Source organism: Syngnathus typhle, linkage group LG22 (genome assembly GCF_033458585.1).
Source record: "Syngnathus typhle isolate RoL2023-S1 ecotype Sweden linkage group LG22, RoL_Styp_1.0, whole genome shotgun sequence".
Classification (NCBI taxonomy): Eukaryota; Metazoa; Chordata; class Actinopteri; order Syngnathiformes; family Syngnathidae; genus Syngnathus; species Syngnathus typhle.
The window spans coordinates 2730186-2746300 of NC_083759.1; the positions used below are offsets into that span (position 1 = coordinate 2730186).

A 16115-nucleotide genomic window follows, 5' to 3' on the forward strand; every position below is an offset into this window, starting at 1 on the left:
CGCCGTTTTGTGGACAACTGTAGTAACTACACGTATGCCATTTAAAATGGGCTGATAAGTACATAAATAAAACTAATGTACGCTTGCATAAGTAAAGATTAAAGCTTTTTTTCTGAATGAGTTTGAATAATAAAAAAAAACTTTTAAACCGCTCTTTATAAAAAAAATATGACGTCCTCCATTTTCTTCTTCGTTCCTGGCAGACTATGTGACGCACAATTTCTGTAGATTCATGAAACGGGGTTTCGTTTTGTCGCCGTCTTGTGGACAACTGTAGTAACTACACGTATGCCATTTAAAATGTACTGATAAGTACATAAATAAAACTAATGTACGCTTGCATAAGTAAAGATTAAAGCTTTTTTTTCTGAATGAGTTTGAATAATAAAAAAAGCTTTTAAACCGCTCTTTATAAAAAAAATATGACGTCCTCCATTTTCTTCTTCGTTCCTGGCAGACTATGTGACGCACAATTTCTGTAGCTTCATGAAACGGAGTTTCGTCTTGTCGCCGTCTTGTGGACAACTGTAGTAACTATACGTATGCCATTTAAAATAGGCTGATAAGTACATAAATAAAACTAATGTACGCTTGCATAAGTAAAGATTAAAGCTTTTTTTCTGAATGAGTTTTAATGATAAAAAAAGCTTTTAAACCGCTCTTTATAAAAAAAATATGACGTCCTCCATTTTCTTCTTCGTTCCTGGCAGACTATGTGACGCACAATTTCTGTAGCTTCATGAAACGGAGTTTCGTATTGTCGCCGTCTTGTGGACAACTGTAGTAACTACACGTATGCCATTTAAAATAGGCTGATTAGTACATAAATAAAACTAATGTACGCTTGCATAAGTAAAGATTAAAGCTTTTTTTCTGAATGAGTTTGAATAATAAAAAAAGCTTTTAAACCGCTCTTTATAAAAAAAATATGACGTCCTCCATTTTCTTCTTCGTTCCTGGCAGACTACGTGACGCACAATTTCTGTAGATTCATGAAACGGAGTTTCGTTTTGTCGCCGTCTTGTGGACAACTGTAGTAACTACACGTATGCCATTTAAAATGGGCTGATAAGTACATAAATAAAACTAATGTACGCTTGCATAAGTAAAGATTAAAGTTTTTTTTCTGAATGAGTTTGAATAATAAAAAAAGCTTTTAAACCGCTCTTTATAAAAAAAATATGACGTCCTCCATTTTCTTCTTCGTTCCTGGCAGACTATGTGACGCACAATTTCTGTAGCTTCATGAAACGGAGTTTCGTTTTGTCGCCGTCTTGTGGACAACTGTAGTAACTATACGTATGCCATTTAAAATAGGCTGATAAGTACATAAATAAAACTAATGTACGCTTGCATAAGTAAAGATTAAAGCTTTTTTTCTGAATGAGTTTGAATAATAAAAAAAGCTTTTAAACCGCTCTTTATAAAAAAAATATGACGTCCTCCATTTTCTTCTTCGTTCCTGGCAGACTATGTGACGCACAATTTCTGTAGCTTCATGAAACGGAGTTTCGTCTTGTCGCCGTCTTGTGGACAACTGTAGTAACTACACGTATGCCATTTAAAATAGGCTGATAAGTACATAAATAAAACTAATGTACGCTTGCATAAGTAAAGATTAAAGCTTTTTTTCTGAATGAGTTTGAATAATAAAAAAAGCTTTTAAACCGCTCTTTATAAAAAAAATATGACGTCCTCCATTTTCTTCTTCGTTCCTGGCAGACTATGTGACGCACAATTTCTGTAGATTCATGAAACGGGGTTTCGTCTTGTCGCCGTCTTGTAGACAACTGTAGTAACTACACGTATGCCATTTAAAATGGGCTGATAAGTACATAAATAAAACTAATGTACGCTTGCATAAGTAAAGATTAAAGCTTTTTTTCTGAATGAGTTTGAATAATAAAAAAAGCTTTTAAACCGCTCTTTATAAAAAAAATATGGAAAATAAAATGCAGTCTAAATTTGATGTGTAGACATTACATAGATAACTGTTTCTAATTTTGGGAGTAAGATTTTGTCGCACTTTTATCATTGATGATTTTATTAAGAGTCTTAAAATAATTCTTTGACTTCAATGATGTCCTTTGAACAAGAGAATCAGGCCCACCCCCTTTGGACGTAATTATGATACCTATCATCGACTATAGTCTGGTACAACTGATAATAGACATTTAGCACCTTACTGCCTGATAGAGTCGACTCAGAAGAAGGACTTCAGGAAAGACGAACGCTAAAAATAATTTTTGGATTTAAAAAAAAAAAAAAAAGGGGGGGGATTTTTGATGAAGATGATTCCACTGCTTGTTGTAGCCACCTTCCTCAAGTTCTCCTCATGGGCAACAGGTCTGTTAAAAAGAGAAAGACAAAAACATATCTAGTCATAAAAATATATATTCTTTATTTTTTTATTTTTTTTTAGTAAATGGTCTGCCTTGTGATCAGATGCTCCAATCTCAGCAACCTCCACTGAACGGTATGAAGAGCAGTTTATGGAGTTGATGCATAATCCAAAAGAATTTTGTCTCTTAAATAGTAAACAGTGTAAAGCCTGCAGACGTAGCGGTTTTAGCCTCGATTGGACTGCACATGCACAGGTGACCTTTATTTTTGAATTTTTTTTTCATCATTATTATTTAATCGATGCGTATTTCATTTGCCTTCAGCACCGGGTTATCCACTGTCGTATCAAAACTTCAAGGTGAGTTTTCAACTTTTGTACATTTTACTTAGAAGATTTGTACTGATACCGAACAGTGGTTGACCGACTTACACTTGACACCAAAAAAATATTTTTTTTTTTTTAATGAACATTTGGGTCTTTTTCCCCCCCCACTATCAGAATTGATGAGCATGTACAATCCTGCACTGATTGATACTTATTTGGAGGAAGCAGATATGACTGGAGCCAGGTAAACCTGTTTCTCTAAAATCATATGGCAATTGCTTACAATTTGAAGTTGAAATGTTCTTGTAGCACACTAGTGGAGCAAGCAGAAGAGGCATCGCTCCATCTCCAGAACAATCAGGTATATGTCAGATCCAATCCAATGCAATTCATACTTCATCTAATGAGCATGATTATTTCAATTTCAGCATTCTTGGAAGCTGGTGCTTCTTTTTGTGCAAGTGGACCAGTTCTGTGCACGTGACCAACAGGAGGTGACGACCACGGCTCTGCAATAATGTCAATCATATTGGCGATCCGATTCCGAGATCGGATAAGAATGCATTTGACTTAACAATCAAAACATTACACTGCATTCAAAGCTTCTGAATATAAATGACGTTGAGTTACACCTACTTGAATGAAGTTTAGTGTGTAACCTGCAACCTCAGCTTTCACAAGAACTTTTTGTCCATGCTGCTTTCTACTTTGATAGTCGAGTCAGCACCTTTGGAGACATGAAGCAAGTTGTACCATAAAAACAGAGCTCATGTTGATGCGTGCTGAGAGATAAAGGAAAAGGTTCACGGCGTCTCTGTGCACGTTGTGCTTGTTCCTACAGGTCGAGGCTGTTATCAGATCAGTGCGTGGTGAGGTGGACGCTGCTTTACAGCTGCTGCATGCTCAGGTTGCCTTTACATATCTTCTATCTCATCTTCTTGTTATCGCCATCCTGATTTCTTCATTTTGTCTGATTGTCCAATTGTTTTAACTTTAACTTTATTGTGCTGCAGCTGAAGCGGACTCTGGTCAGTGTTGCGTTATGGGATGGAGAGAGCTACACTTTCCAAAGAAAGTATGTGCTTAGCCAATGATTGAAAGCGAGTACACGCCTTGCATATTTATGATCATTTATTATGTATTTTCCCGAATAAATGATTTTTTTTCTTAGAAAGATGCAGGGGTGTGTGCTCACCTTCATTTCTGTTGTTGATCAAATCAGATTTTCCTCTGATGTATTTATTCTAATGGATGAATTCATCTTGCCCTCAAAGGTTATGCCCAGGTTTGGAAGAAAATCAAGGTGGAGAGGTCAGACTTTTAAAAGCCATGCTGACTCATGCCTTGCAGGTTTGCGTCATTCTCTGTTTGGCTCTTTACTCGAGTACTACAAAATAAAATGACTGTATATATTTTATTTGTAACATTTTCCAAGATGACAACGCAACTTTACTGCAGCAAGTCACTTGCATGATTTGTTTCAGGCATCTCTGTATGAGCTCATGACAGAGAGAAACTGGGACAGAGAAGACTTCAGTGTCATCGTGCAGGATAGACCTCTTGTCAGACACCTCGCTTCTGCCAACGTGAGTACTTTCATTTCTGGGTTACTAAGCAACCGTTGATTGATTTGGTTCTATTGATTGTGTGGAGGTATTCCTATTAGCTTTTTCTTGTGGGAAATTACACTCATGTTATTTTGTATGAAATTCCTTTCACCAAGTAGTCTTGGATTGTAGTTTAGTCGTGGTAGAATAAAATATAATAAAATAAAATAAACTGAAATTCTTGGATTGTAGTTTAGTCGTGGTAGAATAAAATAAAATAAAATTCTTGGATTGTAGTTTAGTCGTGGTAGAATAAAATAAAATAAAATTCTTGGATTGTAGTTTAGTCGTGGTAGAATAAAATAAAATAAAATAAAATAAAGTAAAATAAAGTAAAATAAAATAAAATAAAATAAAATAAAATAAAATAAAATAAAATAAAATAAAATAAAATAAAATAAAATAAAATAAAATAAAATAAAATAAAATAAAATAAAATAAAATAAAATAAAATAAAATAAAATAAAATAAAATAAAATAAAATAAAATAGCAATCCATGAAAGGAATGTTTGGTTCCTGACAAATTGGAGAGCGAGCAACTGCTAAGAGTGACAAAAAATGTTGACCATGACATTTTGTGACAATCACTTCTAGTACCACAATGTTCATTGTTGTCCTCGGTGCAGAGCGGGAAGTCACAAGCGTCCCATGAAACTGATAAACTGATGGTGCAGTTGTGGACAAACCTGGTGAGGCCTAACCCAAACGTCAGCAATGCGCCTTCCGACCTGCCGGCCGCACTTCGCCATTGTCAAACGTGTCTTTCAGCTGCAGCCTGCAAGCGACGAACAGAACACAGATGACAACGGAAACATCATTACATTGCAATGTCCAACTATGGTGAGTACATGTACACCCACACTTTTGATTAGTCAGGTAAAACATATTGCAAATTTCTCCCGCCCTTAAAGGACCGGCCCTTCCTGAGGACAGAGGGAAACTCTCCTACAAATGACAGCAGCAACACTTCTCCTCTCACGTCTCCTGTAAGTCGCCTTTTTGTGTTACTTGAAGCCAAATGGGAGCTTTTGAGGCAGCGTTGAGCGTTTCTTGTTTGGTTCTCACTCTGGATGTGCTGCGTGCGTGCGCCCAGGATATGGGCACAACCATGCATTGTGAGGACATCGGCCCTTCCGTCTCCACACCCAACTCTGGTAAATATTGATTTCATATAGGTTGCTTAGTTGTCTGGAACTGTAGTAATTGTGGCTTTTTGTGTTTTATCAGTGCATGAGCTAAGGCCAGGCGATATACGGGTGGTGGCTGCTGTTGGAGACTCTCTGACAGTGAGTGACAGATGGAAAATATTTGATAAACTATTTAAGTATGGTTGTCAATTAGTGCCATTTGATAAGAATGGGAAGAAAAATTTAGTTAAATGTAATCTTTTTGTGCTAGGCAGGGAATGGAATAGCAGCCAGCCCAACAAACGTCCTGGATGTCCTGACTCAATATCGAGGTTTATCTTGGAGGTGCCTTACATTTTTTAAATTCCTCTTTTTTAGTCTGCCAATTAACATGTTCCAATCTCTGCAGTGTTGGTGGAGACGAAAACCTCACGACCGTAACAACTCTGCCCAGTGAGTGAATTCTTAACTTGCATCGGACATCAAGCTGCATTAAAACTTTTCCGTTTTCTTTTAATAGATATATTAAAGCATTTTAATGCCAACGTGACGGGTTTCTCTGTTGGCCGGGGGAAACAATCCACGCCTCAGGCTTTTCTCAACCAGGCTGTGGCTGGAGCAAAAAGCAAGTAAGTCCTCCCTGACTTCATTATTTGGCACTTTATACTGATCAATTACATTGTTAAATGTGCTTTTTTTCTAATCACTTGTTTTTTTAAAAATTTGTATTAAATAGGGACGTGCCATCTCAAGTGCGCACCCTTGTGGCGCGGATGAAGAATGACTCCGTAAGTCTTAACTGCTGTATAAATTGTACAATTAAAAACATTAAATACGCCTTTGATATTTGCTCCCCATGCAGAGCATCAACTTCAAATCCGACTGGAAAGTGATCACTTTGTTTGTAGGTGGAAATGACATCTGTGACTACTGCTATAACTCGGTGAGTACCTTCTGTCAAAGAAGCCCCCCCAAAAAAAAGCACATACAAAAAGCTTCACTATTCTTCATTTACAGCTCTTCTTCTCAGTGGAAAATTATGTCAAAAATGTCAGAGACAGCCTGGATTATCTACACAAAGAGGTAAACTAGACACAGCGCCGCTGGAGTTTCAGTGTTTTGACGGAAAGCATCTCCTGCAGGTTCCCCGAGCTCTTGTGAACTTAATCGAACCCCTGGACATTATCCCCTTGAGAAAAATGCACGTGGACGCCTCATTGAAATGCCCTACCTGGCTAGTCAAGTGAGTATCACAGCATGTGTCACCATGACGACCACCAATCATCTGTCCTTTTGCAGTTTTCTGTGCCCTTGTGTCATCTTACCAAAGCCCACCTCGACCTCACTGGAAAAACTGGAGAACCTAAACAGACAATATCAGGTAAGACGGAGCAGAAAGCCAAACTGGAACATCCACGACAATGTTTTTCTCCGACTCACAGCTGATGCTGAACGAACTGGTGGAGTCCAATCGTTACGACACCCGGCCGGACTTCACTGTGGTCATTCAGCCTTTTTTCAGAGAAATCATGGTTCCCATATTACCAGTCAGTATTCCTGCAAATATGGTGAAGATTGCATGATTAGATTAGGTCTCAGTTAAACGCTCTGTCGCAGGACGGCCGCCCCGATCGCTCGTACTTCAGTGCCGACTGTTTCCACCTGAGCCAGAAGGCCCACACTCAGATGGCTCGCTCCTTGTGGAACAACATGGTAGCAATCAAACTGACCATATCTTCCATCATGTGCACATTTGAATGCATTTTGCAATTTGATTGTATCCAGAATGGCTTTACCACACCAATACTGAAATATTTGAATATTGTTCCTCTTGATTTGTTTTTCCAGCTGGAACCACTAGGAAATAAAACATCCTTTCAAGATTTTCGCAAAGACATTCAACTGAAATGTCCCTCAAAGGCCAGTTTAATCCATGTCATGAGATTTCTTTTTTTTCTCCCGTGCTTAGATGACTGATTAAATTACTGATCAAATTGTTTGTTCACAGACTTCCCCATTTATCCGCACCTATCGCAACAGCAACTACACGTACGCTGCTCCTCCACCAACACCAGCACCTAATACAGTAAGCAATAATGAATGGAAATTTCAGTTGAGGGTTAATAACGACTATTTGCTTTGGTCTCCAGAACTGGGGAAGTGATTTCTCCTGTGTGGACCTTGCTCCATCTCCCTCTGTGCCAACATCAGGTGCATGCATACGGCGTGAAATGATATCAGTCAATATGTGATAATAAGCTACCAGGAAATACTCAACACAACCTTCTATCATGTTCATAGTTCACAAGCTCAGACCAGCGGACATCAAGGTGGTGGCGGCAGTGGGAGACTCGACAACGGTTGGTGTCCAAATGAATGACTGAAACAATAAACTTCATAACCTCAGCAATGACTTGTCATTGAGCTAGTAAAGACTCATAAATTTGTTATCAGCTCACACTTGTTATCAGTCCCTTTCATTTCTCCATAGGCTGGGACGGGGGCTAAAGCCAAGAATCTGTTAGAGCTCAGTCGGGAATATAAAGGCGTGTCTTGGAGGTAAACCAAATCATCAATTTTGAAAGACAGCTATGCTTAGAACTGACGTGTTGTTGTTCACCCGTAGCATTGGTGGAGACCGCACACTGGACACCGTAACAACACTACCAAGTATGTTGATAAGGACTGACTAGATTGTCTTCTTGAAGACATTGACACACTTTCCTGTCCTTTCATTTCACAAATCATCCTCACAGACATCCTAAGAAAGTTCAACTCAGCCCTTAAAGGCTTCTCCAAAGGTCAAGGTTCAAGACAGAAAGGCTTCAACATGGCCACAACAGGAGCCAAAACCTCGTATGTGACGATATTTACTTCTCTTTATTAAATGAGTTCTTAAAGGTGCATTCAGGAACCTGTGAAGAATCAGACTAAAGTGTTTAAGGTTGTAGTCGCCTTAGCTCATTTTTACATCTGGCCCGTCATAGGGACATCCAAGCGCAGATCCAAGTTCTCATAAAGGCCATGCGAGAACACAAGGTGAGAACTCTTATAAGTTGTTGTTATGGCGCTCTAATGGTTTGTGGCCATACAGGAGGTGAACTTTGACGAGGACTGGAAACTTCTCACAATATTTGTAGGGGTGAAAGACCTTTGCCAATACTGTACTGACCAAGTAAGTGTTGAAGGAAACTGCTAATAAACACAATTATTTCCCACTACTGTCCACAGATTGAAATAAACTATGAAACTGTTGCTAACCAAAACAACAGCACCTACCCAGGCACACTGACAGTCTCTTAGATTACGGAATGTTGCTTATAAATTTGTCTTGATGTTTTCTGCAGAACAATCTGTCCCCGAGTAATTACAGTCACAATCTAATGCTCGCGTTGGACGAACTTTACCAAGAGGTGAGTAGAATGAATTCAACATGTCTTGGTGTTTCCAAACTGCGCTAACATTTGTGTCTGTGCAGGTACCCAGGCTGTTGGTCAATCTAGTGGGGATAATGCAAATGGACACGATAAAGCAAGTCAAGAAAAACACTCTGGGATGCTCCTTGCTGCAGAGGTTTGTTTTGAACATTTACACTCAGATTTCCTTTCAGCAAATAGTGTTTTTCTTTTTGCAGAACAATCTGCCCTTGTGTTATCAACCCAACTGAAAACTCCCCAGAGATAAAGGAGATAAAGCAAATCAACCTTGAATACCAGGTAATACATGCCCCCCCCCCCCCTCCCCTCAACTCCTTAAAAACACTCATTGCTATTGTTTCATCATAGGCTGAAATCCATAATCTTATTTCTGGATCTCGTTATGATGGGAAAGAAGATTTTGCTGTTGTTCTTCAGCCATTTTTACACAATTTCTTCATCCCTAATATAGGGGTAAGTAAATGGGGAGAAAAAAATACTAATGAGAATCAATCCAAATTGTGACTTTGGTGTTTTTTTTCTAAGGAAGGGGAGGTAGACACCACTTTGTTCTCTGTGGACTGTTTTCAAATCAGTGAGCGAACTCATGCAGAGATGGCCATCGGGCTCTGGAATAACATGGCGAGTAATACGGTTATTTTCTTTATATGGATGGAATTTTGTTCTAAATGTATGGGTTTTTTTTACAGTTGGAGCCTGTAGGTAGGAAACAAGCTTACAACAACTTCACGTATGACCGCTCCAAGATTCACTGTCCCACGGAGGTACTGTATGAGCGCAAAGCAAAATCAGATTGCATAGGTCAGGTAGATTCTGATAGCAACAGATAACGGCTATAAACATTGATTACATCGCATATCACACAGCAAACAGGATGATCTAAGAAGAAAAAGTGTATAAAGCAATAATGTTTCATTGTAAAAGCCAGGTAATATATTCAAAATGGCTGTGCCGTGTGAGAAATACTATAGTGGCAATACTAATAGAAAGTTAAAATGAAGACTTTCAGTAGGGGGAATAAGTTGGAGCTCCATTTAAATTTTGTACTTGATTAATAAAATGTATAATTAGTTTGACAGTAAAATCAATTTTAAAAAAGTCTAGTGCACTTATTTCATGCCACAGTTTCCCAATTTGTATTATTTCCCCAACAGGCTAGTCCCTTCATCTTCACCAAAGTCAACAGCGCGTCTCGTCCAACTTGGACAACCACGACGACCTCGCCAAAGAGTACGGCAACCGGGTTTGTGCCCCTGTGCGCGACCCCCCAGCCGCTGTGGCTTCCAATTGTAGTGGGAGTTGTTAGCTTACTGGTGGGAATCACTTCTGCCTGGTTCGTGTGCTCTTTCATACTAGCTAAAAGAACCAAGACAGAGTGCCCGGTAGAATTGCGAGCAGTAGCATTGTAATGCAATTAAATAAAACAATGAGAAGAATACAATAATAATGAAATGAAATATTGAAATCTTTTGTATGTATCTTTCCTTAGTTTATCATGGACTTGATATTTAAATGTTTTATATTTTGTAGGATTAATGTACAGTGTTAATAAAAACCTCGATGTAACTTACTGTATTTTTTTGTAATTTCCATGTTTGTTCTATGGGTGAAAGATACATTTTTACATTACACGAACCATTGAAATTTATTCCGGCAACCCAATTCCCCTGATGTTTGTTGAGTGTATCGGAACAAACACATGAAAATACAAAGTGGTACAGTATACAAATTGAGAAGAATAATTTATTCATCCAAATCGAGTTGATTTACTACTCTACATTAAATACGAAATACATATTAAAGAGTGACAACTTTCTTTTGGGCATCAGCCTAATTTTTCCTTATAAATCTTGATTAAATTGACTGTGCTGAAAGTACAACATTTAATTTATGATATTAGCATATGTGATGCATGTGACGCTACATACAAACGTCAGTCGGATTTGAGGGCTTGCAGCACCGACTGAGGCACTCTGCTGACGTAGTCCTCGTGGTTTCTGAGCGTGGCAAGAACGCCGCCGGAGTTTACGCGCTTCACATCGGCGTCGTAGCGGTACGGATTATTATGCACGTCTGTCAGCTTACCTGGTAGACAAAAAAAGAGACCACATTAATGAGTGGAGTGGAGCTGAATGAATGAAGTGTTGAATCCAAAGTGATCTTTCGTGCCTCCAACGCAGTGCAGAAGAACTTCGGGAGCACACGTGTCCCATTTCTTGGTTCCTGGACTTGCAAAGACGTAAGCGGATGCTTTTCCCTCAATAAGCTTGATGATCTGGAAACAAATAACTCAATCATAACAAATAATCACATTTTGTCAAAACAGAAACAAAATGTTATTTCAAAGTTGAAAGTCAAGGACATCTTGCCTTGTTTCCTGCACCACCGACTCGTAAAACCTCATGAGGTTCCATGGCATTGACGCAGTCTGTTATGAGCTTGCTGCTATGAGAACGGGTGGTGGTCACAATGCGTTTGTTGTCCGGAACTTCTTGCAGCTGAAATCCAAAGGCACCCAGGCCCAGCATTGCCCACATGGTTCTTCCCAAACGCGCCCCTGGCCCAAGCTGACAAGAGAGAAGCGTCTTGAGTCAAGTGTCACCAAAAGCGAGAAGCATTGGCAAGCGCAATGCTTGATTTTGATCAGAACCTGGTAATTGTAGAAAGGCTGGTTGATGACACCTGCGATGGCTCTGCCTGCATAGGCAATTCCGATCAACACCGTGACATTATTCAGAAGACCTGAAGAACATGCAATATATCATGACTGATAGACATTTAGAGCAAACTACAACATTAACACGAATAAATACTAACTAAATGATTTCACTTACAGTCAATAGGTGTGCAAATCAAAAATTGAAATCAAGTTAGTCAAGAACAACCTAAAATGTGACTCTAATAAATGTGTGGTCTTTGAAAAAAAAAAAAAAAAATACGACACTTACATTTAATTCTGTTTATTAAACGTTGTGAAATGCAATGACTTTCTCAGTGGTCATAAAAATTGCATTAAGTTTCAACATACTGTACCTGCCACCAGTACAAATAATCACCCTTTGCTTATCAATAACTAAAGGTAATTGAGTATTTGTAGAAAGTGAACTCACCTTCAGTGTACTCCTTTGTGCCATCTACTGGATCCACCCACACAACTAGCTAATATTTTGAAAAGACACAAACAGGAAAAAAATAAAGGTTGAATTAAGTTCGATATACCGCAAGAGGTATTTGGACAACGGCTGACTTTGAAAAATACTCCACAGAACTTCTGGGACAGAAGTAAATAATATTCTAAAGAAATTAAATATTCTCCAGATGTCAAAATTACAGAATAGGACAAACGTGACAAAGCAGTAACTGACCCAGAGTTTAAGTTACCTCTCTTTCTGGAACGGATAACTCAGAGTTTCCCTCATTTCAGGGTTAATTGACCTTTTTCAGAAAAACCCCTCTGGGCTGACTATACATTTAAATAATAACATGGTTGCAAATAGTTTCAAAACATACAGGTTGTTACCTCCTCCTCTTTCACTCCACTATATTCAGCTGGACAAACATTCAGAAGGATTTCTTCTGCCTGGCCGTTTTCAATCAGGTCCTCCGTAACCTCCTCAGCTGGGAGTTCCTGCATGGAGTCATTTGTTTATAAATCCATCCGTTATCTCTGTGCATTACAGATTAATGTAACATTCAGATTTTGGGAAGACACAAAACAAAATGCACTCACCTCCTCGGCAATGATAGTAATTTTAGGGAAGCGTCTGGACAGTGAAGCACATATGCTCCGCTGTGCAAGTCTGTCAGCAAGTGTCTGCAGATCATGGGCTCCGTCCTTCAAGCAAAGGGGGGAAACAAATGAGTCTCATTTTTGACACATTTATGGAGATCCCTCACCTTCTCCACTATGCCGAGTTCTCCGCGTTGAAGTACTTTTCTTACTATTTCTCCAGCTTTCTCGGCCACGGTGTAAGCCGACGCCACCAAACGAAGTATCACAGCTGGACTCCCTGACATTGCTTAAGGAACAATACAGCAGAAAAAGACACGCTAAAAGTATGTCTATAATATCGTGGCATTACATTTATAATGGACGACAAACGACTGACAGTTGTTAGCATGCAGAAATACTAACGATTGCTACAGAAAAACACGAGAATTAAGTAGCAAAGGAGAAGGAATACTTACTGGTGTAGGCAAATTCACAAGGAAAAGCTTTCAATTATGCTCAATTATCGTAATGAATTTGAAAATGGAGCCAGCAAACATTCGTCCAATGTAGTTCCAGCCGGGCCAAAGCACTCCCTAACAGATGGGCGGCTCTCTTGTGCAATAAAGTACTTTAAATTAAAACCACCACTATTTCATGTTGTGAAAATCAATTATGACAGCATGATTTTTATCACGGCTCCATAACATTAACAAGTGATTTTTGCGGAATTGTTGATAAACTAAACCCGGAAGTGGGACTCGCTGTGTAAACAAACAAAAACAAAACTTAACCCGGAAGTGGAATCGGGTATGTCTTCCGCGTTTGGTACGTAAAAATGCAACACTGCCTTTGGTGGACGTTTGATGAACTTTAATTCCCCATGCTATAAACCTTAAAAAAGAAGTAATAATTTTAAGCATCTCTCCTTTCAGCAAAAATGACACATATTAGGGAAATGTCAAACAGTAATTTAAATAGCAGCCAACAGACAAATTACATTCAATGACATTATTATTTCAAGTCAAGATTCAAGGCCAATGGATTTCATTTATTTGCAAGGGGTCTATAGCCCATTTCTGCTTCCATCTGCTCTGCAGTGAGAGCGCCCGGCAGCGGCTCACAGTTCGGATTGAAGACGGAATATGCGCTCATCTCCTCAGGCTCCCGATCTGCCGGGTCACGAAGTCCCTCGTACATCCAGTAGAAAAGGGAGATGACGAAAAATGCCCAGCCGAACTCCAGCTCCACAAACAAGCCGAGCAGCATCACCCAGATCAGGACTTTGAGTAGGGTGATGTTGGAGAAGTCAAATCTTCTTGTGGACAGCCATCTCCCCCACGAGCTGTCCAGCATCCAGTCCCCACAGGGCTGTGGGAACACAAGAATCCTCTCATAAACAATATTTATTCCAATTTATTGACAAGGTACTGATCAAAAGTCTCAAATAATGACAATCAAAGCTTGTTTAGATATGGGGAGCTAAGTAAGAGCTAAGTGCTTATCGTCATAGTAACGAAATGTTTGAGTACGGAGTTCAGCAAGGGAAGAAAGTGTAGAATAAATACAATTCCTTATCCTTGGTTTATTTCGACACAAGCACGCGGTCTTATTATTTGTGAAGAACTACTTGGACAGCTTCAAACGCTTTAAAAACACAATTATTCACCACATCTTGGGAGCTCCGGTTTGGATTTTGCTCATCAAATGGAGTTGACACCGCTTCCGCGATTGTTGGGGGAATACCGGTGCCTTGCTCCCGACCGGAACTCCTTTTAGACTGCCGCCGAGCCCTGAAATCTGCAAGCTTCCGCTCCATTGGGAAAATAAACTGTCACGATTTTGTCAGCAGACGCTGAAGTTCATCCATCAAGTCCGTCGACACCTTCGACGTTCAAATGTGCTTTGACTGCCACGTATCGACGTCTTAGTGACATTTCCGTGTGACCACTCTGACGTTGTTTACTTTAGCCAGCTCGTTTGCCTGAAAGCAGGACTTGCTGTCGTAAACAAACTGTCGCTAACCTGTTCCGTCGTCGCACGAAGCTATTTTGCTTGCTTTGTTTTGTTTTCATCGTTGTGGTGAGTTGGATACTAAAATACTACATTTGCAGATTTATTTTAATTTTTTTTTTTTTATCATCAGTTGTGTGTTTTGTAGAAGAACTTGGGGTTAACGAGACATAGTCAACACGTCAACTCCAACCACACCTAATTCACGTCAACTATTCCACATTATTTGATTTATAAAGATGAATTTTTCAGTTTACGTTAGTCTGACGTATGGCAGTCAAGCATAATAGATACGTGATGAGACGTTTGCACGGAACAGATGACAACAGATGACAACTCGATATCGTCGTTAACCTTACGATAGCGACCGAATTCAATCGACATGACTGCTTCTCCTTATACATCGGGTTATTATGTGTGCAACAATAAAGAATAATTGCAATCGTGTGTTTTGTCAGTCTCTTTCCAGACATGGCCTCTGCACCAGCACAGCAGCCTACCCTGACTGTGGAGCAGACAAGAGGTAAGTATATTATATTAATTATATTATATTATATTATATTATATTATATCATACATACATGCATACTAAAGTTGTTCCACTTCACTGAGGTATGCATTACTTAGGCATAGTAACTTACTATGGGTTTTTGTGTCCTAGTGGTACTCAGCGAGGTGATACAGGCTTTCTCTGTTCCGGAAAACGCGGTGAGGATGGAAGAGGCGCGGGAGAGCGCATGCAACGACATGGGCAAGATGCTGCAGCTGGTGCTCCCCGTGGCCACGCTCATTCAACAGGAAGTCATCAAAGCGTACGGCTTCAACAATGAAGGAGAAGGTGACGTCAAAATCCAGGCGGTCCTCGGTTTACGTTGATTCGTTCCTACGCGGCAACGGAAACCGAATTTCGGTGCAAGTCGGAACAATAGAAATGGACTTTAAATATACGAGACGTGTGTCTGGAGACCATCGTAAACCGAGGACCCCCTGAAATTGAAAATCCATGACACACTAGATCTGCAGGCCCATTACGTGAGGCTTGGAATGTTGTGGATTGGTCAAGAAAGATAAAGAAAGGGCTATGAAATTGGAAATTCTGTGAACATTTGCTAATGTTTGGGTAAAGTTTAAATAATTGGGATTTGTAGTCCAAAAAGTGTTTTAACCTCAGATCTGAATCTCATTTAAGGTGTCCTGAAGTTTGCCAGATTGGTCAAGATGTATGAAACCCAGGATCCTGAAATAGCAGCCATGTCAGCCAAACTCAAGTCTCTCCTCCTGCCGCCTCTGTCCACACCGCCCATAGGTGGCGCCATTCCAGCCTCATAAGAATGATACCAAGTAATCCAGAGGCTCAGTGTCAATGTCACTTTCTTTGAAAGGAAACATATACATTATGAAGAACTTGTGTGACACCATTGTCATTTCATGAACTATATATATATACACTGTGTATTTATCACATTTCCATGAACTAAATTTCCACATGACTTTGTATACCATGCCATATGCAAATAAATGTCATTGTTTTTATGTATTCTGAGAGTTTCTTT

At 39.5% G+C, this 16115-nt stretch overlaps 4 protein-coding genes and 1 long non-coding RNA gene across 6 annotated transcripts; 2 read left to right on the forward strand and 3 right to left on the reverse strand.

The window, feature by feature from the left end:
• Positions 1-1951: 1951 nt before the first annotated feature.
• LOC133146459 (uncharacterized) lies at positions 1952-6960 on the reverse strand. The gene is made up of 5 exons (XR_009711371.1): positions 6844-6960; positions 6635-6766; positions 4963-5051; positions 3305-3395; positions 1952-2348 (listed from the first exon to the last, which is right to left on the reverse strand). It is a non-coding gene; the product is annotated as an uncharacterized LOC133146459 (long non-coding RNA).
• LOC133146455 (phospholipase B1, membrane-associated-like) lies at positions 2427-10475 on the forward strand. 2 transcript variants are annotated; one of them, XM_061270221.1, is made up of 41 exons: positions 2427-2476; positions 2537-2597; positions 2667-2701; positions 2843-2912; positions 2978-3029; positions 3097-3162; positions 3510-3575; positions 3682-3743; positions 3943-4018; positions 4153-4254; positions 4903-4965; positions 5045-5116; positions 5188-5262; positions 5370-5430; positions 5504-5562; positions 5675-5748; positions 5813-5856; positions 5924-6032; positions 6140-6191; positions 6266-6346; positions 6421-6486; positions 6546-6646; positions 6703-6784; positions 6846-6950; positions 7021-7116; positions 7252-7323; positions 7412-7489; positions 7554-7614; positions 7705-7763; positions 7895-7962; positions 8030-8073; positions 8160-8259; positions 8391-8442; positions 8498-8578; positions 8751-8816; positions 8882-8976; positions 9038-9119; positions 9189-9293; positions 9366-9461; positions 9530-9604; positions 9995-10475. In XM_061270221.1, exons 1-41 carry the CDS (start codon positions 2446-2448, stop codon positions 10247-10249), a joined length of 3150 nt encoding a protein of 1049 aa, XP_061126205.1. In that variant the 5' UTR covers positions 2427-2445; the 3' UTR covers positions 10250-10475. The 2 variants fall into 2 exon arrangements, with proteins under 2 accessions (XP_061126205.1, XP_061126204.1); XM_061270220.1 differs by having other exon boundaries at positions 7021-7323.
• An 81-nt stretch (positions 10476-10556) lies between these two features.
• Positions 10557-13340, reverse strand: bpnt1 (bisphosphate nucleotidase 1). The gene is made up of 9 exons (XM_061270222.1): positions 13029-13340; positions 12738-12859; positions 12571-12675; positions 12361-12468; positions 11951-11999; positions 11491-11582; positions 11210-11407; positions 11010-11115; positions 10557-10925 (listed from the first exon to the last, which is right to left on the reverse strand). Exons 2-9 carry the CDS (start codon positions 12855-12857, stop codon positions 10774-10776), a joined length of 930 nt encoding a protein of 309 aa, XP_061126206.1. The 5' UTR covers positions 12858-12859; positions 13029-13340; the 3' UTR covers positions 10557-10773.
• Positions 13341-13508: 168 nt separating this feature from the next.
• saysd1 (SAYSVFN motif domain containing 1) lies at positions 13509-14368 on the reverse strand. The gene is made up of 2 exons (XM_061270224.1): positions 14219-14368; positions 13509-13920 (listed from the first exon to the last, which is right to left on the reverse strand). Exons 1-2 carry the CDS (start codon positions 14366-14368, stop codon positions 13597-13599), a joined length of 474 nt encoding a protein of 157 aa, XP_061126208.1. The 3' UTR covers positions 13509-13596.
• Positions 14369-14495: 127 nt separating this feature from the next.
• On the forward strand, positions 14496-16099 carry grcc10 (gene rich cluster, C10 gene). The gene is made up of 4 exons (XM_061270225.1): positions 14496-14631; positions 15021-15085; positions 15224-15400; positions 15752-16099. The coding sequence occupies exons 2-4, from the start codon at positions 15034-15036 to the stop codon at positions 15889-15891; spliced, it is 369 nt and encodes a 122-aa protein (XP_061126209.1). The 5' UTR covers positions 14496-14631; positions 15021-15033; the 3' UTR covers positions 15892-16099.
• Positions 16100-16115: the final 16 nt, after the last annotated feature.

Bases quoted from the DNA above. Each gene is read 5' to 3' on its own strand.
- LOC133146455 (XM_061270220.1), top strand. From the start codon at position 2,446: ATGCTCCAATCTCAGCAACCTCCACTGAACG. The intron at 5,117-5,187 runs GTGAGTACATGT...CCGCCCTTAAAG, and splicing joins CATTGCAATGTCCAACTATG to GACCGGCCCTTCCTGAGGAC. The intron at 8,443-8,497 runs GTGAGAACTCTT...GTGGCCATACAG, and splicing joins AGGCCATGCGAGAACACAAG to GAGGTGAACTTTGACGAGGA.
- bpnt1 (XM_061270222.1), bottom strand. From the start codon at position 12,857: ATGTCAGGGAGTCCAGCTGTGATACTTCGTTTGGTGGCGTCGGCTTAC. The intron at 11,583-11,950 runs GTGAGTTCACTT...CATGTTCTTCAG, and splicing joins CACAAAGGAGTACACTGAAG to GTCTTCTGAATAATGTCACG. The intron at 11,116-11,209 runs GCAAGATGTCCT...ATTTGTTTCCAG, and splicing joins TCGGTGGTGCAGGAAACAAG to ATCATCAAGCTTATTGAGGG.
- saysd1 (XM_061270224.1), bottom strand. From the start codon at position 14,368: ATGGAGCGGAAGCTTGCAGATTTCAGGGCTCGGCGGCAGTCTAAAAGG. The intron at 13,921-14,218 runs GTGAATAATTGT...GTGTTCCCACAG, and splicing joins ACCGGAGCTCCCAAGATGTG to CCCTGTGGGGACTGGATGCT.
- grcc10 (XM_061270225.1), top strand. From the start codon at position 15,034: ATGGCCTCTGCACCAGCACAGCAGCCTACCCTGACTGTGGAGCAGACA. The intron at 15,086-15,223 runs GTAAGTATATTA...TTTGTGTCCTAG, and splicing joins GACTGTGGAGCAGACAAGAG to TGGTACTCAGCGAGGTGATA. The intron at 15,401-15,751 runs GTGACGTCAAAA...ATCTCATTTAAG, and splicing joins CTTCAACAATGAAGGAGAAG to GTGTCCTGAAGTTTGCCAGA.